Raw genomic sequence first — 26,011 nt, 5'->3', positions numbered from 1 at the left:
ATATTGCAAATTTCATCGCAATTTCGGCTTGAAAAGCGCGCTGCAAGCAAAGCTTTATCGTTACATCTCGCAATAGGATATTTGAGTTGCGTGCATTGATTATGATCGAAAATAAAATTTAACTCTAAGTCTCAGAATTTCCAATACGATAAATTTTAAATACAATAAAAGTATTATAATACGAATGGAAAGACTACAAAGAAAGTATATAATTACGTTACATACGTTACATACTTTCTTTTATATTAGGTCAGTCTAAAAGTTTCTTTCCTTTTTCAATATCAAAATATGCAATAAAATATATAAAATAAAGGCAACGATGTTGATAATGTCTATAGTATAAATAATGTCTAGTCATAGACAACAATAGTGATTATTTAGTTGGTCAATAATTTGTTTCTACTAAGTGCAATAAAATAAATTTTAACGCAAAAATCGAACCAAACTTTTTAACTGACTCAATATATCCATTTATAATACTTATCCTCTCTTAGCAGTAAACAAAAAGAATGCATTTTTTTTAAAGAGGAAGAATATATGCTGATTGCATTGATAATAGAAAGTAATCTAATTTTTCAATACTTTAAACAATCTTGTGCAAATTGATTTTTATAAGTATTTGATTGTGTATTTGATTGTAACAGCAATCTTGTGGTTTCTTTCGCATATCAAAGCATCTTTCTCAGATCGATTACGGCACCGAGCGATGAGCGGGATCTTCAACGATCGTAACAGTTGAGCGCGAGTAATTACATATCCTGTACACTGGTCGTTAACAGTTCTGTAATACAAAACTGCACTGTCGCTGGCTCGATGAAGTCAGTATAATAGAGGAAATGCAAAAGTTACTTGTTGGGAAACAGTTAGAACCGTTAAATTTCCAATCTACTTATTAAAGCGCGCTAATGATGTATAATAAATAAACAAGTATACATTTAAATATGGTAGTTTATGTGCGAAAATATTTTGCTTTTAATTGTTATGCATTACAGATTGAAATAACAGTAAAAGCAACATTGTTATAAAAAGTACCTTACCGTATCGCTCTCTTATCATTTTCATATAATAATTATTCATATCTACTATGAAAAAGTATTGTCGAAGAAGCAATTGATATCTTAATAACTGATCGGAATCTACGTGTCAAAAGGAAAAAAACACTTATCTCGGCTGCATAAGTAAATTTATGATCTGATAAGATAATATTGTACAACATATTTCCATGTCTTAAACAATAGATCACAATTTGCTGTTAATGCGTACATACATTTTTCCGTTAGTACTACTGATTTATCATTATACCAATTATTGTTCATGATAAACCAAGTGCAATCTCTTTGCGTTGCAGAATATAATAGTTCAATAATAATACATGGTATCTGTTCAAGAAATCATATATGTTTTTCAAACGGATACTTGAAGTCGATTAAAAAATCAGTTATCTAATAGCAAGGCGAATCTTTAATTGCAAGATGTTGATACTCAAAGTATTTTGATCGAGTCTCGCGATAGGTAACCTCACGTAACTTTTCTATCGATACACAACAGAGAGAGATGTTACGTATTCTAAAGTTCTTATTTATTATCAAGACATCTAATAATATTGATAATTTAAATTATTTTAAAATAGATGCGCAAAGCGATAGTCTACAAAGTCTTAAATTTTTGAGCACACATAAAATCCGAATGCATCTTTTGAGACGGTCTATACAGACAGCTGAAGCGAATATACCCAGTTGTGTCAGTGTTGGTGCGAATATCGAGGAAATCCCTTGAAACAATTATTGTCCGTAATGATGATCATGACAGTCGCGTCCCAGTTGCGGGCTTTGCTCGCGGACCACGAGCATTCTATTCATTGTTCCTTTCGTTGGGAAGGCCTTACTTAAGATGTATCCTGTCATTTTTCTTCAACGAAGAATCCACGATGGGTCGTGCGATTGGAAATCCGACATGCAATCCAAAACGCAATTCTTTCCGCGCAAGAGATCTCGCTTTATTAAATGCAACAAGTAATAATGCAATAGTATTACGTGTGTTTTCATTAGTACGTATTTTTCGATATACTGCAAATTATACATAATGCTCCTTTCTATCTCTGAATAAAATCGCTTTGATAGATTTATGTATCTTAAGCCGATCAATTTTTCTATTCACTGCATATAAGTTTAACTAATTATTTACGTTATGTATAAATGCTTACATCACTGGTTTCGTCATTCTCTTTAAATCCGCACGTGTACACATATTCCTGAAAAAAATATGTTTTATCTATTTTATTTATCTATTAATATTTGTAGCTTTATCTACCGTCAGAAATGGGATATGAAGAGTTAAGTCGCAATATTCCACAGATAGTCAGTCAGGCTTTATCTACGATATTACAATGTGGTCAACAGATTTTGTCGTCCTATATTTCAAGTTCGGCATATCTTATTTCGTTTTTATGACCTGTAACCCAGTTTTCGTGAGCCACTCTCCTTCGTTCAATTCGGTATTGAGTACGTACTCACATTTGTTACTTAATCGAACACGCGCAATATAATGGTAAGGAAAAAAAGAAATCATCAAGCTTGTATGTGTGACATCGATCGCCACACTTACTCGTTCCATCATAATTAAGGAACAGGTTGCCACACAGATTTCAGTAACGTTTGTCGAACAAAGCTCTTTGCCTTCGATAAATATTATTTTTCATTCTCGTTTGAGATAAATAATTCGTAAAACGTACATGTCAGCGAAAATTATGGCTATTTTTTTACGTTATTGTATATATATATATATATATATATATATATATATTCCCTTTCTCTTTCCTGTCTACATTATTGTTCTCTTTGTCTGTAGTAACATTATATATGTCTGTATTACATCCTTATCTATACACATACACACACGCATACTACTCTATAATCATAATTTGTTCCATTACTTTAAACCACAAGAAACATTTCGCAGTTTCGTATAAAATCTTAAATGCAATCATTCAGATATTTTTATAAAATCGTGGAAAACAGGTGAAAGTGTTCTTTTTACAAGCGATTTGAGCATTATTATTAAATCTGTATCGAATTAAGGATTGTAAGGATTGATTTGCTTTAGATAGACGATGTCATTGAAACATGTAGTTCTACAACAGCGAGAAAGATTAATTGTGCACATTTTGTCAAACGAGAAAATCAGTTTTGTCTCGATTGAACTTACTTTCGTTCGATTTCAGTTCAGGATACGTTCGGCCGATTAAGATCGCACAAGCCACTTGTCGGGTCGATGGATGATGGCACGTCCTTTAAATTCATAGCTGAGAAAGTTGCCGGGATCGTGATCCCCTGTGTTAGTTACAGCAGACCGCACTGGAATCCTTTTACTCTCCGTACTATCTCATAATTCTTCCCGTATAATTTCTAGTGTCTCTAAAGTGTCTTCGGGCCGATTTCGCCTTCATCATGTGATAATTTTTTGATACAATCGGAGAGTTAATTATGGCCCAACTTCCTGGCACTTCAGCAATCCTAACAAGGAAACGAACCGCTTAAATTCCACCTAGAATTCCGACGAACGATTCAGGAGAGAGGATTTTAAATCTTTGATATTGTTCTCACGCGCACGAAGTTGTGTAGATCTGAAAGATATAGATATTGAGTATTTAAGTTTAATTTGTTGTTAATTTGTTGTTTAGTTAGTTGTTTATTTGCGATGGATAACGATAGATCTAGTTGATTTGCAAAAGAAAAGTATAGAGAGATAATTAATCCGTTTCTCTCACGACCATTTTCAAACATGTCTTTCAACTCTTACTCTCTTGATTCAGCACAATTATATATGTAGAACAATTGTCAAAATAATGTTTTAATTAATAACAAAATTTGATTGTTGCATGTCTTTGGCGACAGCAGCAATCTTTTGGAAAAATAAAAATAAAAAGATCATGAGAACGGTTTCTACATATATGTGTGTGTGTGTGTGTATCTCACTCTACGTATTATGTAGTCTCATTAAATATTAATAAGGAAAATATTAACTAGATTAATTCAATCTTAAGAATATAGTTTGAAGTTTCGGTATTCTCGACAATCAAAGAAAAGAACATCTTACTATTTGAGAAGAAGAAGGGTTCCAAGAACCCGTTTCGGTTAATTATATTCGGTTATTGTAGATAGTAGATCAATTAGCTTTCAATGTTTGAATGATATAAAAAGAATTTATTAGATAAAATGAGATATTCTAGAATAAAAATACATTTACTAACTTTTTAAATAATTCTAATTGTTATATATGATGTTATATGATGCTCTAAAAGCAGTTGTGGATGTATGCATATACTATTTATAAAAATATTATTTATAAAAATAATATTATTTAAAAACCGAAAAAGATTTTGTTCCTAATAAATAAAACTCTATAATCCCTCAGTTTAGTTTAAAAACTATAGTGCTAATCGACGTATACATCACGTATTACGTTACTGACAAGGGAACATCGCGAAAATCTGATTTTGATGAAACTTTATACATATGTAAGAGGAGTTAATAGGTGAATATAAAAATTGTCAGTTACGGTCCAAAAATAACGGAATAACGGAAAGTTTAACGGAATCATCCTCCATATGTAGAGTAACTTTTTGCTTTTCTCGATATACAAAAGTTTTATGTTAAAACTCTATTTAATCACCTTAATAAAATTAAAAAAATAATTAAAAAACAAATATTTAAAAAAACTGTTTTCAAAAATTGTTTTTGTATAAATTTTCTTAATGTGGTTAAATAGAAAGTTTTTACTATGAAACTTTTGTGTAAAACATTTTTTAATATTTCGAATAATTTTCGAGATACATATGAAAAAAATTTTTAATTCATCTATTAATACCCCCTACATGTATATAAAGTTTCATCAAAATCAGAATTTTCGGATTCGCGATGTTCCCTAATGAGACAATATAAAGGCTCAATTCGATATGCCTGTGATATTTATTATGCGATTATGCAACATATTACATCAATTACCAAAATACATAGGTCACGTTATATGCACGTCTAAAAATGGATTTTTCAAAAATATAATTTCCCCCTTTCCTCTTGACGATTTCTCATCGTCGGATCTCACCGGAGAAAAATCGCGTTTTAAATTATAGTTTTGAATCAATCTCTCGCTCGTCCTCGACTTGTCGCTCTGCGAAGGGCTGTGCAGGCACGCGAGCGGATTGAAGCCCCATTCGTCTGCCATACGACATACAAAGGCATCGTCTCCTCCTTGATCTGGTCGGTGCAGACACTATTCCCTCATGGCTTCCCATGTGTTCCCCAATGCCCCTGAGTCCCGGAGGCATCTCCCTTCCCGTTGGGGCCACGTAAGTTGACCAATCGACTATCTCTCTCTCTCTCTCTCGCTCTCTCCCTCTCTTTCTCTATCCTTCTCTCTCTCTGTCTCTGTCTCTTTCGCTCTTTCCGGGCTCCCCTCTCGATCCTCGAACGGCCCCCTAGTCGAAGACTTCGTCTGGCGTCTGGCGGCAGTTCGGAGCGAGACGCCGACACGATATACGATGAGTATTTTCATCCCGGACTTCTCGGGCTCCGGGACGCGACTGAAATTGTCGGTACGCCGTGTTCCACGTCGCCATCGAACGTAGATGGTCGCGCGGGTATCCGCTTCTCCGAGAAAATCGTAACAGGGAGGTTGTCGCGCGGCGAACATCGTCGTCGTGGAGAACGTGTCGAGAACGTGCCGGCTGCTGATGTGGAGGTGCGCGTAACAGGTCCTTGCGTATCCTTTCGAGTGGCGACCGGCGGCAACCGACGACCGGCCTCCAGCAGCCGCTTTTTAGTGTCCGGCGTGACCACGTGACCGGAACGGACGAAGGTCCCTTACGGGGAAAGGTCCGAAAGTGCGTACGAGAAAAATTCGTCTCGGACTCGGAGCTTGAGGATCGCCAAAATCGTCTCCTGAAATTTCTCAAAGAATAAATACACGTACACGAGCGTTTAAAAAGACACGAGAACAAGGCTCGCCCGCAAATATTAGAGTGAATAGTAAGTTCCAGGTATACCGAGCATCCCTTAGGGCTTGTATTCCTCCCATTCCTCTCAATCCTTCGTTCGGCACATTCATCCGACAGTGGTCGCAGCAACAGCAGCAGCAGCCGGTATACACACATATCCATACGTGTGCACACACGGACAATCCGAAGAAGAAAGCGCGTCCGGTTCGCGTTTCATCTTGCGTAGTTTTCCTCGAGATACCTGAAGACTTAAAGGAGTAGTGATAGCATTTTCGCTGATGAATCCCTCTCAAACTTGAGGAATAAGATCAGCTGTGGCTAGAAGAAGAGGTCCCGGGATGACGTGATACACCGAACGAGAGAGGAATGCCAGTGCGTTGACGAGGACGGTCCTCTTTCTCTGGCGGGGATCATCAACAAAAGTCGCGGGATGCGATCCGAGCACCGGGATGTCGTCCGGACGGGTTTGAACAGCTGGCGATCGACCAGGCTGCTCTGACGATCACCGTGATCACGATCGACTCGTCTCTCCGTGTTTCCCGTAAGTAGGAACGGCCCCGAGGTTAGGGATGGGATCGAGAATTACCTTGCGAATCCGAATCAGTTCAATGACGAAGTGTAATTCCGTTCGATAACGAAGTTAACGTTCGAGCAATGTTTATCAAAGTTGTTGTATCGGTTTGGTAGATTTATAGCATCGGTTGTTGTTGAGACCTAAAACGATATTTAGGAACTAGAAAATGGTATATGTATGAAAGCACTTTAAATGTAGTGGGAATGGGATTATTTAGAAGTAATAACTGAAACTCGCTATGTGTGCTGATTCATGCCTATCTTATGTATCGCTGTGACTCATTTTTCGCAGGAACTGTTGAATTAGAATTTTCTAGCTATTTTTAAAAGGAAGCTTGATACTTGTGGATAATATTATAGAATAGTAAATAATTAATAGAAGAGTGTTTGATTATTAATTAAGTTTGATTATTAACATAATTAACTGGATTTATATATAATTTAATTTGCAATTATATATGTATGTTATTTATTTAATCCAGTTATATATTTCATTGAAATGTTTGACCTCATCAAGATCTTGCTGCATATACAAGTAGCATCCTTGGGACATTCATTACAAATTCAAATTGTACCAATCTCTAGCATCGCTCGCGATGTGCTCGATCCCATTCCTACTCAAGACGTTCGAGGGACCATTTTCTCGGATATTCTGTCGACGACGTAGTTGAGAACTTGAGAAAATTAATTGAAAGCCTTTCTTCAGGCAAATCTTAAGTATATCTAAAGAACACCTTATAGAATGTAAAGCGCTTTTAACAAATTATGAAAATTCAAATCGGTGTTAAGAGAAATTTAAAGATGCAATGAGTCTCTGCACTATCTTTAGCGATTACATTCAATTATAAAATTTAATGCAAAAATCTATTGCACCGTTTAGTTTACAAATAACTTGACTTGATTCAAGGTAATATTCTTTTAGCAACATTGTACAACAGTAAACATTAAGTAGCAGATAAACTTAAAAATAATATGGCAATGAAATAAGAGTTAGAAAAGTTAGGAAATATGATTTGTCCGAAGAAGTCACATCGATTGATGACCAGTAGCCATGAAATTGACGAAATTTCCGTGACGCAATTAAGGTTCGATCGTGCCGACGGTTTCGTGAACGAAGTGATTGCCCGAAGGAACTACCGTTAAAGCGATCGTGACCTCGATCTATCCTTAGTGGATTCTGTGTGTAGATCCGCGTTTCTGCAACTATACGCGCCTAAATAACCGGATCTGCTACATTTTATCGGGTCGATCGTATCGGTGACATGGGGAAAAGCGATTTCGTTGTATTTTCCACGGATTCACGTGCACGGGAACGTCGACCTACAAGAAACTTCCCAGGATGCGTATTACGTTGCATATTTAGCATCACCTGGAAATGAGAAACGAGTTGCCGCATTCCACGTAGTGCATCTCGCATCAGCATTCGCAGAAGACGGACGCGTATAAATAAATCTTGGCAACACTTAATAAATTAATACATCAGCTCTCCTCTCGGCCACATTCGCGAACGTGTCTGCCCTTGAATTTAATTCGAGGTGCATCCTAAACGTGTGGGATGTGCTAGAGGTACAATTAAAAAATTCCTGTTTAACGTTCTGCTCGACAAGTCATCGCGCCGAGCGGCGCCCGATCCAAAAATAGGATGCCGCGATCGCGCGGAGAACGCGGATCGTCTTTCGCATTTTTATCCGCGGAGAAATCAAGAAGTGTGCATGCGTTCTGCCGATGCATAGAATTTTGTAGTGTGCCGTTGTCGATCGCAGCTGCACGCCACATTTTATGAAAGTGTGTGAAAGCCCGGGGAAGAGTTAAATATGCGGCGCTGGCGCTCGCCAGTACCGAGCAGGTATCACACGACTGCACGCATTAATGACCCAATTCAGTCGATTTTAATGACGTCAATCGGAAAAGGATTCAATTTCCGTTATGGGGGAATAATGAGAACATACGTTAAATGTATAAACGTGTGTACGGAGCAGATTGGCGTTACCGCGTTAATGAACTGACAGATTCTTTGACAGGCGTGACCTCGATTCTTTCTTAACGAGGGGTCGTTGGTATGACAAGTTATCATTTTCTGCAATTTTTTCATTCTTATCATTATCACGCGGCAGTCTTAACAAACAGACTTTACCGAGAATATGCAATATGCAATATCAAGCAGTTTATTCTAGTTAAAGTTCACAAGAATTTAAAAAGAGCAATTTAAGAGCGATGTGAAATTATTTTGATTCAGGAGTAATTAACATAACTTTGTATTAATTAGTTTAAGCGAACGTTGTTGACGAGCTGTAATTAAACTTTCATGTTGTTTCGTGATTAGTTCCGTCATCAAATTTTTATGTCAATCTTAAATCTGCTAAATAATTTGTCGTTTGATGAATACTATCCTGTCTGGTCAGTCATCATTTGTTCCGCCACTTCCAGCACGTGGAAGTCGAGTAATTAATTCACCAGTCGAAGGACAAGCGCGATCCTTGCGCGCTAGATTGCTGTTCTTACGTATAATTCACGCTAGATACGGACAAAGAAAACAGGTTGCAGCTTGATAGCAGCAACAATACCAGACATTGTAACGCATTATGGCACAAGCAAGATATCATCTCTCGGAGAAATTATAATATAGCGCTTGATCTTTGTGAGTGCCGACGCAACGCTGTCATGATGTATTCGTGTTGCAACGGTTCATCGTTAACAGGACGTGGATATCATTGTTAACGCTGAAGAGACGTTGAACTATATCTCTTCGTTACAAATCTTAAAAAGTAGCTATGCACGCATAGTATGCACAAACGCTCCGTTCGTAAAACGTGAAATACCTTAGAGTAGAGAATGTAAATATATTTTTTTCATTCAAGCAAACAAGTCCTCAATCATTCTCGCTTGTCAAAATAAGTATGCGCATGTAAACTGCTCTTAATAACATTATAAAGACGTCTCTAAATACAGTCAGATCGTGAAACGTTGTTAATATATCACGTTTATTCGGCATTCGCAAATTGAACAGATACGAGACATTCTCTTGGGAGTTTAATTTATATTCTTGTCGAGTATTTATCGCAATATGCAACCCGAGGTCACTGTCATCTTTTAATTTGTGAAGGCTGACTAGTCTGACTCGCTGCGATTTATTTACAGGTACTTTCCGCGTGATCGAGATTATAAATATCATCTTACCGAGCGGGAATGCACGGAGGCGACAGATTAACGGATGAACGATCGACAAATCGCGACGTGGAGTATTTGTCCGTCCCGATCGCGTTTTCCGCTCTCGTGTGGAGAGAATGACGCGTATGAAGAAGCAAATGCGTGATCCAGCTTGACCCCCTGTTCTCCTCTCGCGGTCGTAACGGTGTTGTACGATCCAAGTATCACAATCTGGCATACCCGATAAAGTCGGTCGTAGCGCAGCAGGCGCATCATTAATGTTACGCGCACATTGCGTCGCCACGGGGATTACCGTACGCCATGACTGACTCTGAAACACGATATAAATTAATTTCCCGTAGCCCGGAACCGTTTGCGGCGCTATCATCTTGAAAAATCGGGAAAGTTACTCTTCCAGGAGGGACTGCGACTTGCGTAAAGTACTCTTTTTTTTTTCTTATTGCTCACTATAACTAACGGTATTTCTGTAGAGATGAGTTATGTGATTTATGCCATCTAAATGTCGCTGGTAATGATTTCACGCGAAATTTATACACTGATGATATAAATCTGCAGTTAATTAGCAGAAAACACACATATATATAAATAAATAATGATAAAAAAAATTCGCGCATGTGAAAGTAGCATTCCTGCCGAAGAAAGGACACTCGGCATATCGAGAGATATGTTCGAATTTCACGCGCGCAGCATTATCAAAGTAGAAAAAAAAAGATTGTGCGGTCGCCGTTCGCCTCCGTTTCGAGGCTCGCGCCTTTCGTCGCGAGCGATCGTCCGGATAAAAGCTGGAGTGGCACCCAGTGCCGCTCGAATCAAGATTGCATCGGCACGAGAGAAGGATCGTGTGCAGTTATCCCCCGATGAGATGATGACGTGCGTGCGGTCGGCAATTTAAAGTGCCATTTGCTTCCTGCAGTAGGGAACAACGGCCTCGTTCCGATATTCAGCACAGTGCCGTTAAGTATTTATGTGTAACCGGCCTAATTGCCGCGGCATAATGCGAAAAATGATTCGCTAAACTGCGCGTTTACGCGCGAGTACATTGTCGGCAAAAATAGAGAGAGAAAAAGAGAGAAGAAAAGAACGAAATCGACGGATAATGAAAACCAGTAATTCGTATTGGAGCGTAACATTGTCCAAGGTGTGTAATTGAGGCAAATCTTAAGGACATTATTGTAAAAAGCAAATTAAAAAATAAATACATAATAGAGCGAAAATATAAAAACGTTTATATTTAATGAATCGTTTTAAAAATGTTATTAGATCAGGTTTTTATTGAGAGAAAAGTATTGTTAGCTCCGTGCACGAAGTTGCTTTTTGCGTGTAAAGCTTAGTACAACTTATCGAGCTGATACTGGACGATGAGTCACATCCGTTCTCAAATTCCTCGAAAATGAGAGGGACCAGACATAATCCAATATTCGACAAACTCGGCCCTCGACGCGTTGCACGCTCGATTTTTACCGCATGTACACGAAAGTTATATACGAAAGCTATACACGAAAACTGTACATGAAAACTATACACGCAAGTGTTACACGAAAGGTCGCACTGCAATTTGGAATGGAACCAACCAATTTACGAGCACTTTTGGATGGCCATTAAGTCGAAAACTTACGAATACAATCACGAAAAAATAAATGAATTAAATAATTATTAAATAAAAAACATGATTATTCCAGACATAATTTCACTGCATATTTTTATTATATTTGTCATATTTTTATGATTCTATAAAGTACATTTAAAGCAAGTACGAAACAAGTATAAAAGTACTTATAAAATTGAACTATTTTTCATCAAACATGACATCATTTGTGAACGTAAAAGACGCATCGACGTATATTCGCTTACTACACAGTAAAGCAATATCACGAAGCCATCATTGAAGCCATCACTAGCGAGAGATTCGATTTCGCTCGCATTTGACTATCATTTGCGAGCAGTTTCGCAGCTCCCAGTTTCGATACCAGTTTGCTAAGTATTGTACTTCACGCAGAATTCAGTCCAATATTCTATCGTACGCTCACAATAAAACGAAACTCGGACGCCGAATCGTATCGAGACTCGCAAATGCATATTCAGTCGATCCCATCCACGGATGCAGCTGCTGTTGATCGCAAGATGAAACGGATTCTGCGGAACTTGTCCGGTCCGGACAACCGCACGTACCGCTCGTGTAAACTTTGTGAGTGCTGTAACTGTACGTAACATAAATGATACATAAATTTGCATGGGAATTAGCCTTGGCGGGCTGCGAGTGAGCATTTAGAGTGTTATTGCTTTGATTTCCGAGCGGCGTCAGCAGGATGGATATTTTCTCGACACCCTCGTGCCGTCATCACGTGTCTATGTGCGACACACGTGGCTACACAACGTGCATAGAATATATTACAAAAGTTCGCGAAGAGAGCTAGTTGAGAATGATGATAGAAATTGATTTAGATTAGAAATTGATTTTATTATTAATTAGTTAGTGATTATTTTGTGATTAATTAGTCAGATAAGTTAGTCAGAGTTTCTTCTTCTTTCGTTTTGAGTTCCAATTCATGGTGATTTTCTATATTAGGATATTTAATACCGACACTGTACGTGTAATATGTAGTTAAGATAGTTTAAATATTATTATGAAACGAGTAATTTTACTTACGAGTATAATTATAATTACAAAATTGCAAACTAGACTTTTCTGTTCATTATGTGATGTCAGAAATTATTGAAATTTTTGATTATACTCAGTAATAGTATTTTTCTAATAAATGGAGTATCTTTAATATACTAATTAATCACAAATTAATTAATGAATTAAAGAAGTAAGTGAGAAACAGAAGATTTCTTGAAATGTAAGTAATGACATATTTTTTCATTACGTCATTTTGTTACTTAACGTATCAGCAATTGAGATCTTATAATGTATTAATCGGGAAAATTATTCTTGAATTATAATATAAAAAAATATAAAAAGTACATAATCATTACTTCGTTGCAGTGGAAAGCATTTGTAGAAGCTATCACTTTTTTATATAAGAGATACGAGCGCATAAAACAAAAGTATAAATTTCTGAGAACTATGTAAATCGTGAATTGTAATAAAATCTGCCTACATGTTTTTAATACGAAAGTAACAGTTTCACGCTCAATTCCACAACATTTTCCGGGAAGTAATCGCGAACGCGCGATTCGCGGTTAGCGTTTCAATATATACCTTAGATATAATTATTTCATTGCTATTATTATTATATCACAGCTCCCCAGCGGCATCATCATCGTTGAGCCGGCCATAATATCCAACCACATTTGCGCGATGGCGATGCATAGGATAATTACGTTTACATATTACCGCGCGGATTAATCGCCGCATTTAGTTATCTCTCTCTCGTATCTGATATTACACCAAGTTACACACGGTCGCTATAATGCGTCGTCGTGTAAAACACAAATGGGTCCCGGATACGCGACACTAGCGGGGATGTGTGCGGCCGAGATCGAAAGAGTTCACGCACGCACGTGCGTCCATGTGTAAGAACTCACACACGACTGCCAATTGCAGACGATATCGCACGGCACGATAGAATGCTATCTCGCTCTCGAATCGCGAAGATCGACGATGAGACGAGGCATCCGCGACCGGTGAAATCGTTCGCTGTACCGCGTCACCGTCGCTCGATTTATCTTTTTCTATATCCCCTTTTCTTCGTTTCCTCCCTCCCGCCCCTCTACACCTTGCCCCTTGTTGTTCAATTAGGGTTAATTAGCACGCGTAAGCGAGAAATCGCAATTGGAGCAGGCGAGCGTACGAGTGCAGTAGCAACAGCATCACTCGCTCTCTCCACTCGACTTTCCACAAAATCGTCCTCGCTGGACTGCGCTCATATGTCGTCATGCCTGCTGTCTTTCTCCTGAGCGAGCACTGGAACCGGTCTAATTTCGATGATTTCGATTCCTCGGGCAGTAATAGGGGCTCGATTACAGCGTCGTGGAAAGAATCCGGGCGTTGTTAGCGAAGTGAATCAAGAGAGGAATTTGAAGAGCGATCTTCTTATGAAGAGCAATCTGTATTCCATCTTGAGAAATATTAATGATACTTGTAAAACCAGCACGTTTTGAAATCTGCATCTTTTTCGCCGATGAAAACTAGTTTCCATTAGCTAATTGATAATTTGCATTTGTATTTCGCAAATAATTGCACAGTGCTATCTTGTATCACTTTCATGCGCCTGTGTGTGAGTATCGGAGTCGGAACTCATCGAAAGTATGTCGGCTATTATTGAGTTGTCTAGATGGATCACCACGATACCACGTGAGATTCTAAAGCCATCGGCAGTTATTGTCGATTTAAATAATGCCGGCGCATATCGCCCACGCTAGAAATTTTCTTCAACGCTCTCCTTCATTGGGCAACATCTTTCTCTACGGCGTGTAACAATACGAGAGAAGAAATTTGCGGGGGTATAGCGGAGTTATGTAAGACATGGAATGCAGATGCAACGCACGCGAGTGCGCGTAATGAATCTTTACCCGAGACCCAAAAATACCGTCTCTATCATAATAACGTTATTGGAGAATACGAGCGAACGGTACTCGGCATATCACAGGTGCTTAGAGTTTAAAGCGTTTTACTGTTACAGGGAGATATAAGCCGGATAAGAAAGAACGTCTTAAACGCTTCTGCTTTTACAAGACACACACAAGTTCCGGAGATTATAATTATATATAAAGAAAATTGCGGTCTCGTTAAGTTTGTATTAACATCTATCTCAATTAATAACTTTAAATTATATAATTCTATCGTACTATATGACTATTATATAGTATTATATAAAGTATATTTAATGTATACTTAATATGGAGAAATTTATTGATTGTTACAAGATAATCATTAGTTTTACAGTTATAAATCGCAAAGACGTTTTAGATAAATAAGGATCATATCTACATATATACGCTCTGCTCGCGTATTGCTCCGGAGAATTTTATTTTAGCTCTATCTTCTTTCAAATGTTAAGAACAGACTATTATAACTATCACCGAGAATATCCGACTGCTTCTCAGCCGCGAAAGCAATTAAAGCTCAAGTGGCTCGAGCGTGTGGCAGATCAATGCTTTTTGCAGAAGTCATGAAATCCGATTTGCGGCATCGTCGTGACTCAGCTGCTGTATTCCAGTCAGTACGCAATATTGCGACGAACAATTTATCGATGACTGACGCAACAGCGGTTAGCGGAATACCAACGAGCCGTGGAGGCGCACAAGAGACTTTACCCACTTGAACTATTAGTGCGAGAAGTGCGTACGTACGGGATTAAGCGTGATTTTTTGCGGGAAAGACAGGGAGACACGCAGGAATGCCTTCCGATGGAGAACCTTGAAACTTGCGATTACGGTTGCGACATGGATGTATATTTATTTAGCGATTACATCGACGCACGATTAAACGCGCGATGGCGAGGAGGGGGAAAAGGAAATTAATTTCCCAATAGAATCTTATCGGCAATCTTGAAGCTGGGACGGGCATACACGGTGTAGATTATCCCGTTATCACGCGTTTGGAATATCGACCAAGAGGCGCTGGACACGAATAATTCAATATAGGGAAATAGGTTGCTATTTACCTCGCGCATTTAGCGAAGGCGTATTGTTTGACTTGATTTGTTCGGTGAAAATCTCGTGGTGTGAATCGCGTTTAATCGTTAATGCCATCATGTCACGTTCATTATTCCTTCATATAGTTCATCTATTTTGAACTATTTCGAACTAACTGACGGACTAATCAGTTCGAATTTCCTATATTGACAATCGACATGTGTCTAATGAACATTTCAGGAACTCTGTTCGGCCATAAAAATTACGATGCTGAAAATATGATTCTTATTTTCATGCTTGCATGTGACTTTTATGTTTCATGTCTCGGCAAGGACTCACGCCTAGTGCCGAGAATGTGATAAGAATATAAATTTATAAGTTCCGATACTTTATATTCAAGATTGTGTGATATATGACGTGCTCGTTCAAATAATGAAAGTCGTTATTAGAATTCTACCCTTGTTCTCCATGTTCCTCTAAAAAATTAGGTTATATGAAGTTATATTAAGTTATGTAACTTAGATATAAATTGTTTTGATAACAGAAAATTTACTTCGAACATTACACTTCAAATTAGTTATCAGTTAATGCACGCTGGTGTTTTCTTTATCTCGTCTTCGCGTCTATCTTTTCTCACAAATCTCGTCTTAGACTTTATCTCTAATCATAAAAACATTGTGTCGCTAAAGATAAGGAGGTAAGTGTATGTAAGAAGATAAAAGACATCACTTCAAAGAATTTCCACTGACTTCTTGGGGCAATGGACTATACTTGTTGATTTTTTTCATTAAATAGAGCCATACAGAAAGATTTCAGAGAGAAGCCAACTGAACCTTGTATGGCCACATTTTTGGCTTGTAATTAACCTCCTTTCACTTAATCATCGATAATGCCGTTGACGTTGCTCGTAGAATTCTCGGCATCGATCGTAAATAAACGTTAAATTATTCTGGGATACGCGTCTAATCCCGATTAAGTTCCTTCCAGGATAGCTCCAGGCATCAGCTGTAACTATAAACACAATAATTATCAATGCAATAATAAGAGCAATATACGTCATAATTGGAGAAATATCCGCCAAAGATCAGCAAAACGTCTGAAAAACTTAGAATATAATTTTGTAATATCTTTAATTTTTTTATTTATTTAAATAATAATGTGAGATGCAAATAGTAATAATGAATAATTTAAGATACGGAAAATAACGCTGATATGAAAATCTTTTCAGTTATTAAATCTTCAAAGTCCAAACCGCGAAAATAGTCTCTTTAACAAGTTTTTTAAAAATTATGATAGCCAAGAAACTTCATTGTAGAGAAGATTTAAACTTCCCTTTTAACAAGCATGAAGGCTCAACATAATGAACGAGTTTTATTGGACAATGGTGATTATGTCGATGCGTTTGTTACGTGCAATTTGCGTTCTAGCTGGTCGATCTGTTGTGCGGGATTGTTAATTTCAAACAAGGGCGATAAGAACGGGGTCTAAATTAAACGTGAACGAGGTGGCATTGTGCGTACACGAGTTGCACTTTCGCAATTGTGCGCGGCCACGTCGAAACGAATCGCGGTTTATCGAGCTTAACGGCTCTGCACGGCGGCAGATTAAATAAATCCACGCTAATTAGTGACGCCATGGGTACGAGCAATTGCACGAGCTTAGGGGACGTTATATTTCGTCGCAGTATCATCGGAATCGCCGTGCGAAAGCCTCGCAAGAAAGTGCATAAATTTGTCGATTAGATACGCCGGGACTTTCGGTATTTAATCACCAGCACAATTACGCTTATGATAGCATCACGATATTATACGAAAGAACGGCGCGCTTCATTGAAGTTGCTTTGACTTGAAGAATACAGAAGATTTTCTCATCCCTTCGTCTAGCAATATCCTTTGGCGTTACGAAAATTCGAAAGCATTAATAATTATGTTTCCAAGTACTTTAATTAGGTATGTTGTAAGATCCGCGTAAGACACAAACTCTCATTTTATTAATTAATAGTTGTTCGTAACTAAATGACAGTCTTGTGAGTACTTATACGGATTATGTCACTTATGAAAGTGCTTATAAGTCATAATTAATTAATAAGTCATAAATCATATTTTAAGTAATATCGTTACTGAAGTTGTGTAAACTATAAAATTCCTGTACTTAAAATTATAGTGATAATAAACTTTCGATCGAATAATTTTTAACGGTATATTATAATTTGAGAGTTTAAACATATTTTCTGTTTCATCTTTTTTCTACTTTAAAAGAGAGGGGAAAATAGATTCTTGTGTTTCTTCTCTCTTCCACTATTAATAAAATTTTAATCAATACGTGGATTCAGCCATTATTGATTGAATTTTTATTTCATACTTCCGAGATATTCTGACGATATTACAAATTTGAGGAATGACAACATTGCGAAGTAACGGCTGGCGGCGATAGGATCTTCGTGGAAAATCCTAGGTTGTGGTCGAGCCTGATCCTGAGAGTCGCCATCATCGGCTAGGTCTGAATGAGGGGAGGGAAGAAAGAGGCTAGACGAGGGAGAAACATCATCGGGCAGAAGGCCCGAGGTGGTCAGGAAGGGAGGAGGTTAGATGGAGCGAGGTGCAAAAGGTGAAAAACAGTTTACCATCAGCATAACCGGTTCTACGTATCTCCGAGCGGGTCTCTCGCTCTCTCTCATTTTCTCTCTCTTGCTCCCCCGGGGCTTGCCCGATCCAGTCAACGGGGTTTCGCCCGACAGGGTCGCTCGCTTTCCTGATGATAGTCAAGTACCGGCTACCGTTGGCGGGTGTCCTTATACAGTTAAGGACATTATCTCGTCTCCTGTCCCAAATTCCGTCGGCGATTATACCGCGAATTATTTCGCAACTTTTGTCACGTTCGCAGATAATGCTGTTACCTGGATAAATTATTCGCACTTGTTGCAGCTCTTTGAAAATAATGATTCCTTATCGTTGCAGCTGAGAAAGCTGTCGTGATCCAATAATCAGAAAAACGGACTCCACGTCAAAATTTAATATAGATTGTTGTTCGTTATTTTTCCATGCGTATACTTAAAGCTGGTTAAAATTCGTCAAGATGACAGTTTTCATATTAATCGGTGCAATTTTGCATTTTCCATATTAGATATTCGGCGATCCTAATTTTCTGATAAAATCCGAGTACAATTGATGATTTCGTCAAAAAAGCCACAATCTGTTCACCATCTGTTAACCATCTGTTCACGTATAAATTTTTATCGATGTTTTCACGATAAAGTAGGATAAGTTTAAATTTTCCTTTAAATAACCATCCGAAAATTGTAAAATTATATGCTCGTTTCTTTCCCAGTCACTAGTGTCACGATCCAACCAACATATCGTGGAACGATGAATCTTTCTGTTGCAGATTCGAACTGTAGATTGAGAAGGACGCGGTCAAGTGGGGCGACGTGCAGCGTCGTCCAATTGACAATCAAAAAGGTATCGGAGGGACTGACAACATGACGATTCAGAGCTGCTCATCGAGGTGCGCCAAACGTGCCTTCGTCTTCGTATTTGCCTGGGGCCTGCTGATGATAGCGGCGGTACAGTTCCGCCACTTGGAAAACAGGGCATTGCGCCAGGATGGCGGCCCGACAGCCGAGGAAGGCAACCTGGAAATGGAAGGCACCGGCAACGATCGGGGCGCAAATCGTGGTGCCGCAGGTCTGTCTCGATATCTCCTACAGAGGTCATCTCTGAGTGATCCATCCAACTCCGGCGGCAATGGTGCCCTATTAACCACCCTGACCACCATCAGAAACCGCCTGGAGGCGACGAAGAACCCGCTCGAACTGGAACCATTGTTGGACAAAAGGCCAGCCAAGACAGAGCAACAGCTCATCGAGGAGATCGCTGAGAGAATACCGAGTTTACCACTGGGCGATTGGACGAAGAACAGTAAGCTGAACCTGAAACGGGGCAACGACAGCTGCGCAAAATACCCGCAGATCTACGATCTGGAGTTCAATAATATCTACTGGCAAACACTGCGCACCAGCAATGGCACGTTCCAATTTTTCGGCGCGTTCTACGACAATCGGAAGCTATCGAAGATCGGACCGGCAGTGAGAATTGTCGGCATGATTGACCGGATAGAGCCCACTGTGAAGACATATTGCCAACTGTGGTATGATGGCGAAAACCAACCCAAGATCGTGGAGACTCTTGAGTACAAGTACATCTGGTATCCCAAGTGGGGCAATTACAAGCAGGGCATCTATCAGCCGTATGTGATAGCGTGCAGGCTGCCGCCACAAACGGCTGGGAAGCCACCGTCATCGATTTCCATGGTGGAGAAGCGTTGCGACACGGCCAGCAACAACCTCCGGGTGATCTACAACAAGCCCAAGCGCAAGAAAGACTTTGCAGTGTGCGTAAAAGGCTTGGACTTTTTACACGAGGATCTGTCGGTGCGACTGGTTGAGTGGATCGAGCTGATCAGTCTGCTGGGCGCTGACAAGATCTACTTCTACGAGTTGCAGGTCCACCCGAACGTAACTAAGGTGCTGCAGCACTATCAGAATTTAGGTATGGTACACGTGACGCCATTGACCCTGCCGGGTGGGCAGCCGAACGTGCCAGCTTTCCAGCACATGTACCTCACGAAGAAGACCAATCACAAGCGGCAGAATGAACTGATACCCTACAACGACTGCTTGTACAAGCACATGTATGAGTACGAGTACATCGCGCTGCTGGACGTCGACGAAGTGATCATGCCCGTGAAGGACGCGACCTGGCAAGAACTGATGCGCCGGGTGCTGCCCAAGGCCCTGAAGATACGAAACGAAACCCGTGCCTCGTACAACGTCAGAAACGTTTACTTCCTTGACGACCTACTGCACTCTCACGGTTACTTCAAGGACATACCTAAGTGAGTAAGGTTTCCACTTTCACGCCGCGTGCGAATCAGCCGTCCGTTAATCGGCCGCCCGTGAAGGAAGCGCGAAGTGGATGGCTTGCACCAAGTGCATCTGGTTATTGGTGTCATGGTTCTTTTCCTCCGATGGATTAATAATCGCGAAGGAAGAGTAGGAAGTTCGATGGATAGGCGTTGGAATTTGTCTCTTGAGAAACGATTGCGTACAATGACTTATGATTATTTTCCATTATTATATAACTCTTTCTGTTTTTGTCGTTGGTTTAACGTATTTAGTCTGAACTGTAGTAGATATACGTGTATTTTTATATCGACGGAGATAGTATTGAATGAAAGTTTTAGTATTTTGAAAACACTCGAATGTTGACTCGTTTTCATGAAAGAAATATATGCATTTGGAAACAAATAGTCGAAAAACATTTTAAAAAGTTATGTTAGAAATGTAAATGGATATCATGACAACATGGATACTTGATAACATTAAATCTGATAAAATGCAAAAGCTTGTATAACAACTTTGCTGAAAACTTCATTGTGGAACTTTATTACTTAAATTATAAAAATCTCTGAAACTATTAACTTCGAAAAATCGTCAAAGCTTCGCTATAAGAATTTGCTGACGCCAAATTTATACCGAGTCTTCTAAATGGAATCCATAATTGATTCTGGTATGTTAATTACTAATTTACTAATATTACCTTTACTAATATTACCTTTCCTATGAAATTTCAATCGCAAGAAATGTGTATTTCTAATTTGAGAATTCTTCTTGCAGGTACATGCACATGCTGCAGCACGTGTATCGCTCAAAGAACTTCACGAAGCCGAACCAGTACATCAAGTGCTTCCACAACCCGGAACGAGTAGTCACCCTACACAATCACTTTCCGTTGGCATGTCTAAGTGCCGGATGCACTAGCTACCCCATCGAGACCGAGGACGCGCAGCTGCAGCACTACCGCGCCGATTGCGTTCGCTCGCTGAAGAAGACCTGCGTGGAGTACCGGGAGAACAGTGTGGTAGACATGACAATATGGCGTTACAAGGACAAACTGATCAGTAGGGTTACTAACTCACTGAAGACGCTTGGCTTCTTCGGCCCAAGATAGCGGTAAAGATTGATTTCTCCGTTTTCCTACTCGTTTCTCATACACGGTTCTCACGACGAAAAGGACGAAAAGGGCTGTGCGCGGGACAACGAGACGTAAATTTGTCAGCGGGGGATAATTGCTGGTGCCACTTGATCGGAGACCTAACAGAAGACATAATCAAGATGAGTAACCGGCAGATTCATTTCTAGTGACATCTCTAGTGTAATATCGCATTTCAATCACTCGTGAGAAGAACTTGCTCTTCTTGGTCGGTGATTTTCGTTTGTCTACAATATTCCCGACCTGGAAAGACTATGAAATATATAGAATTTAGATGAAGATGAATGAGAGATGAAGAACAAACAACGTAGAGCTTGACAACGCAAAGATTTGCAATGATCATTGCGAATCTCGTAAAACTCAGTACGCTGCCTAAATTAACAAACGACAAAAACATAGTTTGTATGGAAATCAAGTTTTCGCAATTCACTACAGTTCGCTATACATAGTAGAGTCCTCGTCTATGTCAACGAATCGATTCGGAAAGCACTGAATGAATCCATATTCTAGTAAATTGCAGCCGAATAAAACCGCGAGTAGTTTACCTAGCGAGTAGAAACCATTACGCTCAATTTATGCGAGTCCCATTAACACGGTAGTTTTCGGGCAGCCGCGAAATGGGAGTTATCTCTAGGCCGAGCGTAATTGCGGTTTGATTTGTATCGACAATTGACCGAGCAACGAATCGCAAATTTTCGTTGATCTAAGTGACAATCTGATCGCAAGCAATCGAATTACGTTGTGGAGAAAAATGCAGTATTCTCTCTCTTTTCCTTTTGTAAATAATTCCTCCCACGTATGCTCAATGTATAATACTGAGTCTACGATTGACCGACAGCCATAGCGGTGACACGGTGAATAAGCGCAACGAATCGATAAATGCGCTGTGATGCATTTGCATGTAGTTTAAAATTTGACAAAATCAAGAACTGTGAATCTAAAGTGATACTTTAATAAAAAGCATGTCGAAGCTTATATGACGGAGAAATACGATAAACAAATTACGTTAAATACATTATATTACGTCGAAAACACTTGAATGTATGTGACAAGGTGTACGGAACTTTTTCTTTTTAACGTGATTCCTGAAAAATGTTGTTTTCTGGGGAATGGTAGTTGAAAATTTATCGTCATATACCGTTCCAACGACTGAAATGCTGTGAGGGTATAAATACTGGTATTAATTAAGATTATTTTTAATGAATCTTCTACATTCGCGAAGCGGTTCCTCGCGGATTTGCGAGAGAGAAATTAAATATTGCCCCGAATTGTGATGATACACGCGAGAAAATGGAAAACAAAAGTAAAGTAGTAATCAAGTAAAGTGTATCCATATGATAAAACAATTATGTATAAATCTTATTTTGTATGTCAGTTCTTGCATTTTTATTTATTTTTTTTATTTAGAATAATACATCCAATACTAATCCTTGTTTGATTCATATTTGGAATATCGTTCATATCGTAATTTGTTCATTTGCTATTCCGATATTCCAAGTATTCGCGTGTTTTTCGCAATATATTTCACTTTTATCAACCGCTTCGCGATTTCTTTCGAAGAACTACCTTTCCTTATGGTGAACCTCGATCGCTTTCTGCACGATGGGAATCGTTTTTTTACGACTTGACGTAAGCATCGCTCGTAAAAGTGAGAAGGCGATTCACGTTGCACCATGAGACAATCAATACAAAGGGGACCATTGTAGATAAGAGACGAATACGCATGACGTTATTGGTCTACGCGCGAAGATAAAGTAGCATTGTGTTCTTTTAGAGCGAATATACGCCACTTTTTCAAGTAAAAATATCGGTCAATGGATGCAGTAATGTCTTTTTTCTTATAAAGAGAATGTCACGAGTATCTGGCCTCGAGTTGGTTCTTTTTCATATATATTTTTAAACAAGAAGAATTCATCCTTTGACAACTGATATTGAAGCACGTATAAAAAATACATATCTCTATTATTCATATTTAACAACATATTTGAAAAAGAACCAAATCGACGCCGGTAATCATCCCTTGTTGCTTAGCTTAGCAATTATTAAGAACGTTTATTAATCATTCGTAAGAGCTGATCAACGTATACATTATTAAGGAAAGAGTCATTCTTTAAATTTGGCCGGTGAGAAAACCAGACTGAATTTCTCGCGTGACCAATATGCGTGCTTTACAGAACGAACATCCTTCGTTTGTTGTATAATCCTCTGTAAATATATGTTCAAAGAGTCTGTCTGAAAAACAATAAATAATGATAAGAAAATATAATAGCATGTATTTTCCTCGTGTATCTTCAATGTACTCTGTAAGTGACTCTGCGTCGTCAGGAATTTCCGAATATTCATGTATCAGAGTAATCACGCCATCGCTACGCGGAATCGATGAAGTCGTGTAAAAATCAATATTAACATTGAATACATCTGATCATTTCGTTTTCGATCATTATAATTTTCTATGTACCACGTAAATCTGTATTTCGTCAATTGCCCGGATTCGTCGCTTATCATGACGTCAATAATGCATATTGGTTTTGCGATGTGTCAGTGTGATCTCGACGCAATCGGCATTAGTGTCATTCGAAACGCCTGTTGACTTATCGGGTGCGTGTTCAAATTGTCGGGTGTTATCAGTGTGATGAGTCGGCGCGTTGCTCGACATGCGTCGAGATAATCGATGACGATTGTAATATAGCGTCCGTCAACTAGATGGTATATTTCTCTTGATGTTACGGATAGATCTCAGCAGAGATGAGAAGACCTCAAATCGCGTTCCGTCAACAGTTTTCCTGATCTTGAAATTGTCCTTCTTATAATCGAGATTCTCCATTAATACTTTTAAAAATACGAGGTGTTTAAATAGAAATAGCAAAATAACAATTAGCATCTGCAAACAAAAAAGATTCGCACGAAATTATCAATAGCGATGTAGTTTCTTAATCTAGAATTTTAATGTATATGTTGTTGATATATTAATTAATATGCGTTTTCTAATTAACAATTCAGTAAGGATTGTATCTTCTTTGTATCGAGTTGATGCTGATTACATTCTAGCTGATGCCGATCTCATTCGCAATCATTTTCATTGAGTCATATATTTATATAAGAAAATATTTTATGAAAAAACTTTTTCATAAATTATTTTTCTTTATTTATAGTAAAAATATTATCTTACCTAGAGTTTTAGTTTTTTATGTACTTGCATTATAAGATTGGCGATTGAACAGCTTTGCCGACTGACCATATTACAGGCTTACTGCCTTTGATAAAATAATAAACACCGATAAATCAGGGGACAGGGGATAACCGGAAAGTAGCCTTCTGAAGGTACACAATTCATCAATCGACTTCATTATTTTTTTATTGCAAGTAGGAAATTTTATTTAATACAACATTTTTATTGGCTTGTAGATTAAATCCTAATATTTCGGATATTTCATACGGAAAGTTACGCAATATTTCCTATAGAAAATTACGTTATCACAGTTTCAACAAATCTAGATATAAGAATTATTTTTATTTACTTTACATCTTTCAATGAAAAAAAACATACGTTTAATTTTCAGGCGAAACACGCGTCTTTGATTTTCCAGCAGCGACTATTTCGACCTTCGCGAGAGTGAATTCCTCGCAAATCGCTGAGGAACAATCGCGCAATGATCATCCACGTATTTCATCGATTCTGCTTTTCTCTCTGTAAATAACCGCCACTAAAAATAAAGCACCTTCCCGTTGTCGACTTTACGGTGGATCGCGCGGCGCGGCTCTCTTCTGAGCTCCGAAACCGTCGCCAGGAGTGAATTTACGTGATCGACGACCTCATGTTTATTCATGTAACGTACGCACGGTCCAATTAATACACGCTGTCGTGATAATTACTGACGCCGGACATATATTCGCCTTGGCGTCCATCGTGGCGGCATAAGCGATGCTTGTGCGCGCGATACAGTATCGTTTATCGGGATTCATCGAGATACTGTATTTCTATTTAAGATAAAATTCAGTCTTTAGTCAATTAGCTTACAGAGATAAAAATGCAAGTAAACTACACAATATATTAATCGTGACAGCTTGATAAATAGCAGTATAAATGTGAAGGATCGAGAGCTTGAAAATGGTCCATCGTATCCAGCGATCTCGTTACACACATATCGATATTATTTACCACTGAATAAAGCCCATTACAATCAGAAACTCACATAAAAGTGTAGAAACACAACATAAATAAATGTGAGAAAAAAGCGTCTCGCATATATGCTCATGTATCGATATAATAGTTATAACAGTATAACAGAATAAATATTTAGCTTTACCTGGCTCAGAAAATGGCTTAGAGGAAGACGGGCTTTATTTGAAAGACTTTAAGCCTTGATAATCTGAAAAAGCTGAGCAAGAGGAAAAGTGAATTTTAATACAGTCATCCGTCCCAGGTTTCTCTTGTTGCGCGCGGTAAAAAGCTGCAAAATTTCGACAATTAATTTGATGTCAATTAATAAAAAATTATCGATTCGTACTTGTCGTTGCTTGTCCGTAATTTCCACGCAGTAGTCTCGCAACGTTGCTGCAAGCTTCTGTGCTGAAGGGGTATCAATGCTCCGCGAATCGCGAAAGCCTCTCTCGAGAGTAGGTGGATGCTGCGTATCCGCAACCT

At 38.7% G+C, this 26,011-nt stretch overlaps 1 protein-coding gene and 1 long non-coding RNA gene across 4 annotated transcripts in view; one reads left to right on the top strand and one right to left on the bottom strand.

The window, feature by feature from the left end:
• Window positions 1-23,627, top strand: part of LOC105281090 — a 39,932-nt gene extending 16,305 nt beyond the window's left edge. For 2 of the 3 annotated variants that reach the window (XM_011342069.3, XM_011342070.2), the window contains exons 2-3: window positions 18,701-20,209; window positions 20,991-23,627. In XM_011342069.3, coding sequence (XP_011340371.1) covers window positions 18,795-20,209; window positions 20,991-21,324 — 1,749 coding nt within the window. In that variant the 5' untranslated portion in view covers window positions 18,701-18,794 and the 3' untranslated portion in view covers window positions 21,325-23,627. Of the gene's footprint in view, window positions 1-5,493; window positions 6,537-18,700; window positions 20,210-20,990 lie in introns of those variants that run through there. The other variant, XM_011342068.3, reaches the window with a different exon arrangement.
• On the bottom strand, window positions 22,769-25,995 carry LOC105281089. Its single transcript, XR_894231.3, has 2 exons — window positions 25,875-25,995; window positions 22,769-25,817 (listed from the first exon to the last, which is right to left on the bottom strand). It is a non-coding gene; the product is annotated as an uncharacterized LOC105281089 (long non-coding RNA).
• Window positions 25,996-26,011: the final 16 nt, after the last annotated feature.

Source organism: Ooceraea biroi, chromosome 5 (assembly GCF_003672135.1).
Source record: "Ooceraea biroi isolate clonal line C1 chromosome 5, Obir_v5.4, whole genome shotgun sequence".
Lineage (NCBI taxonomy): Eukaryota > Metazoa > Arthropoda > Insecta > Hymenoptera > Formicidae > Ooceraea > Ooceraea biroi.
The sequence above is the reverse complement of the archived record's forward strand: the minus strand, read 5'-3'. Positions and strand labels throughout refer to the sequence as shown.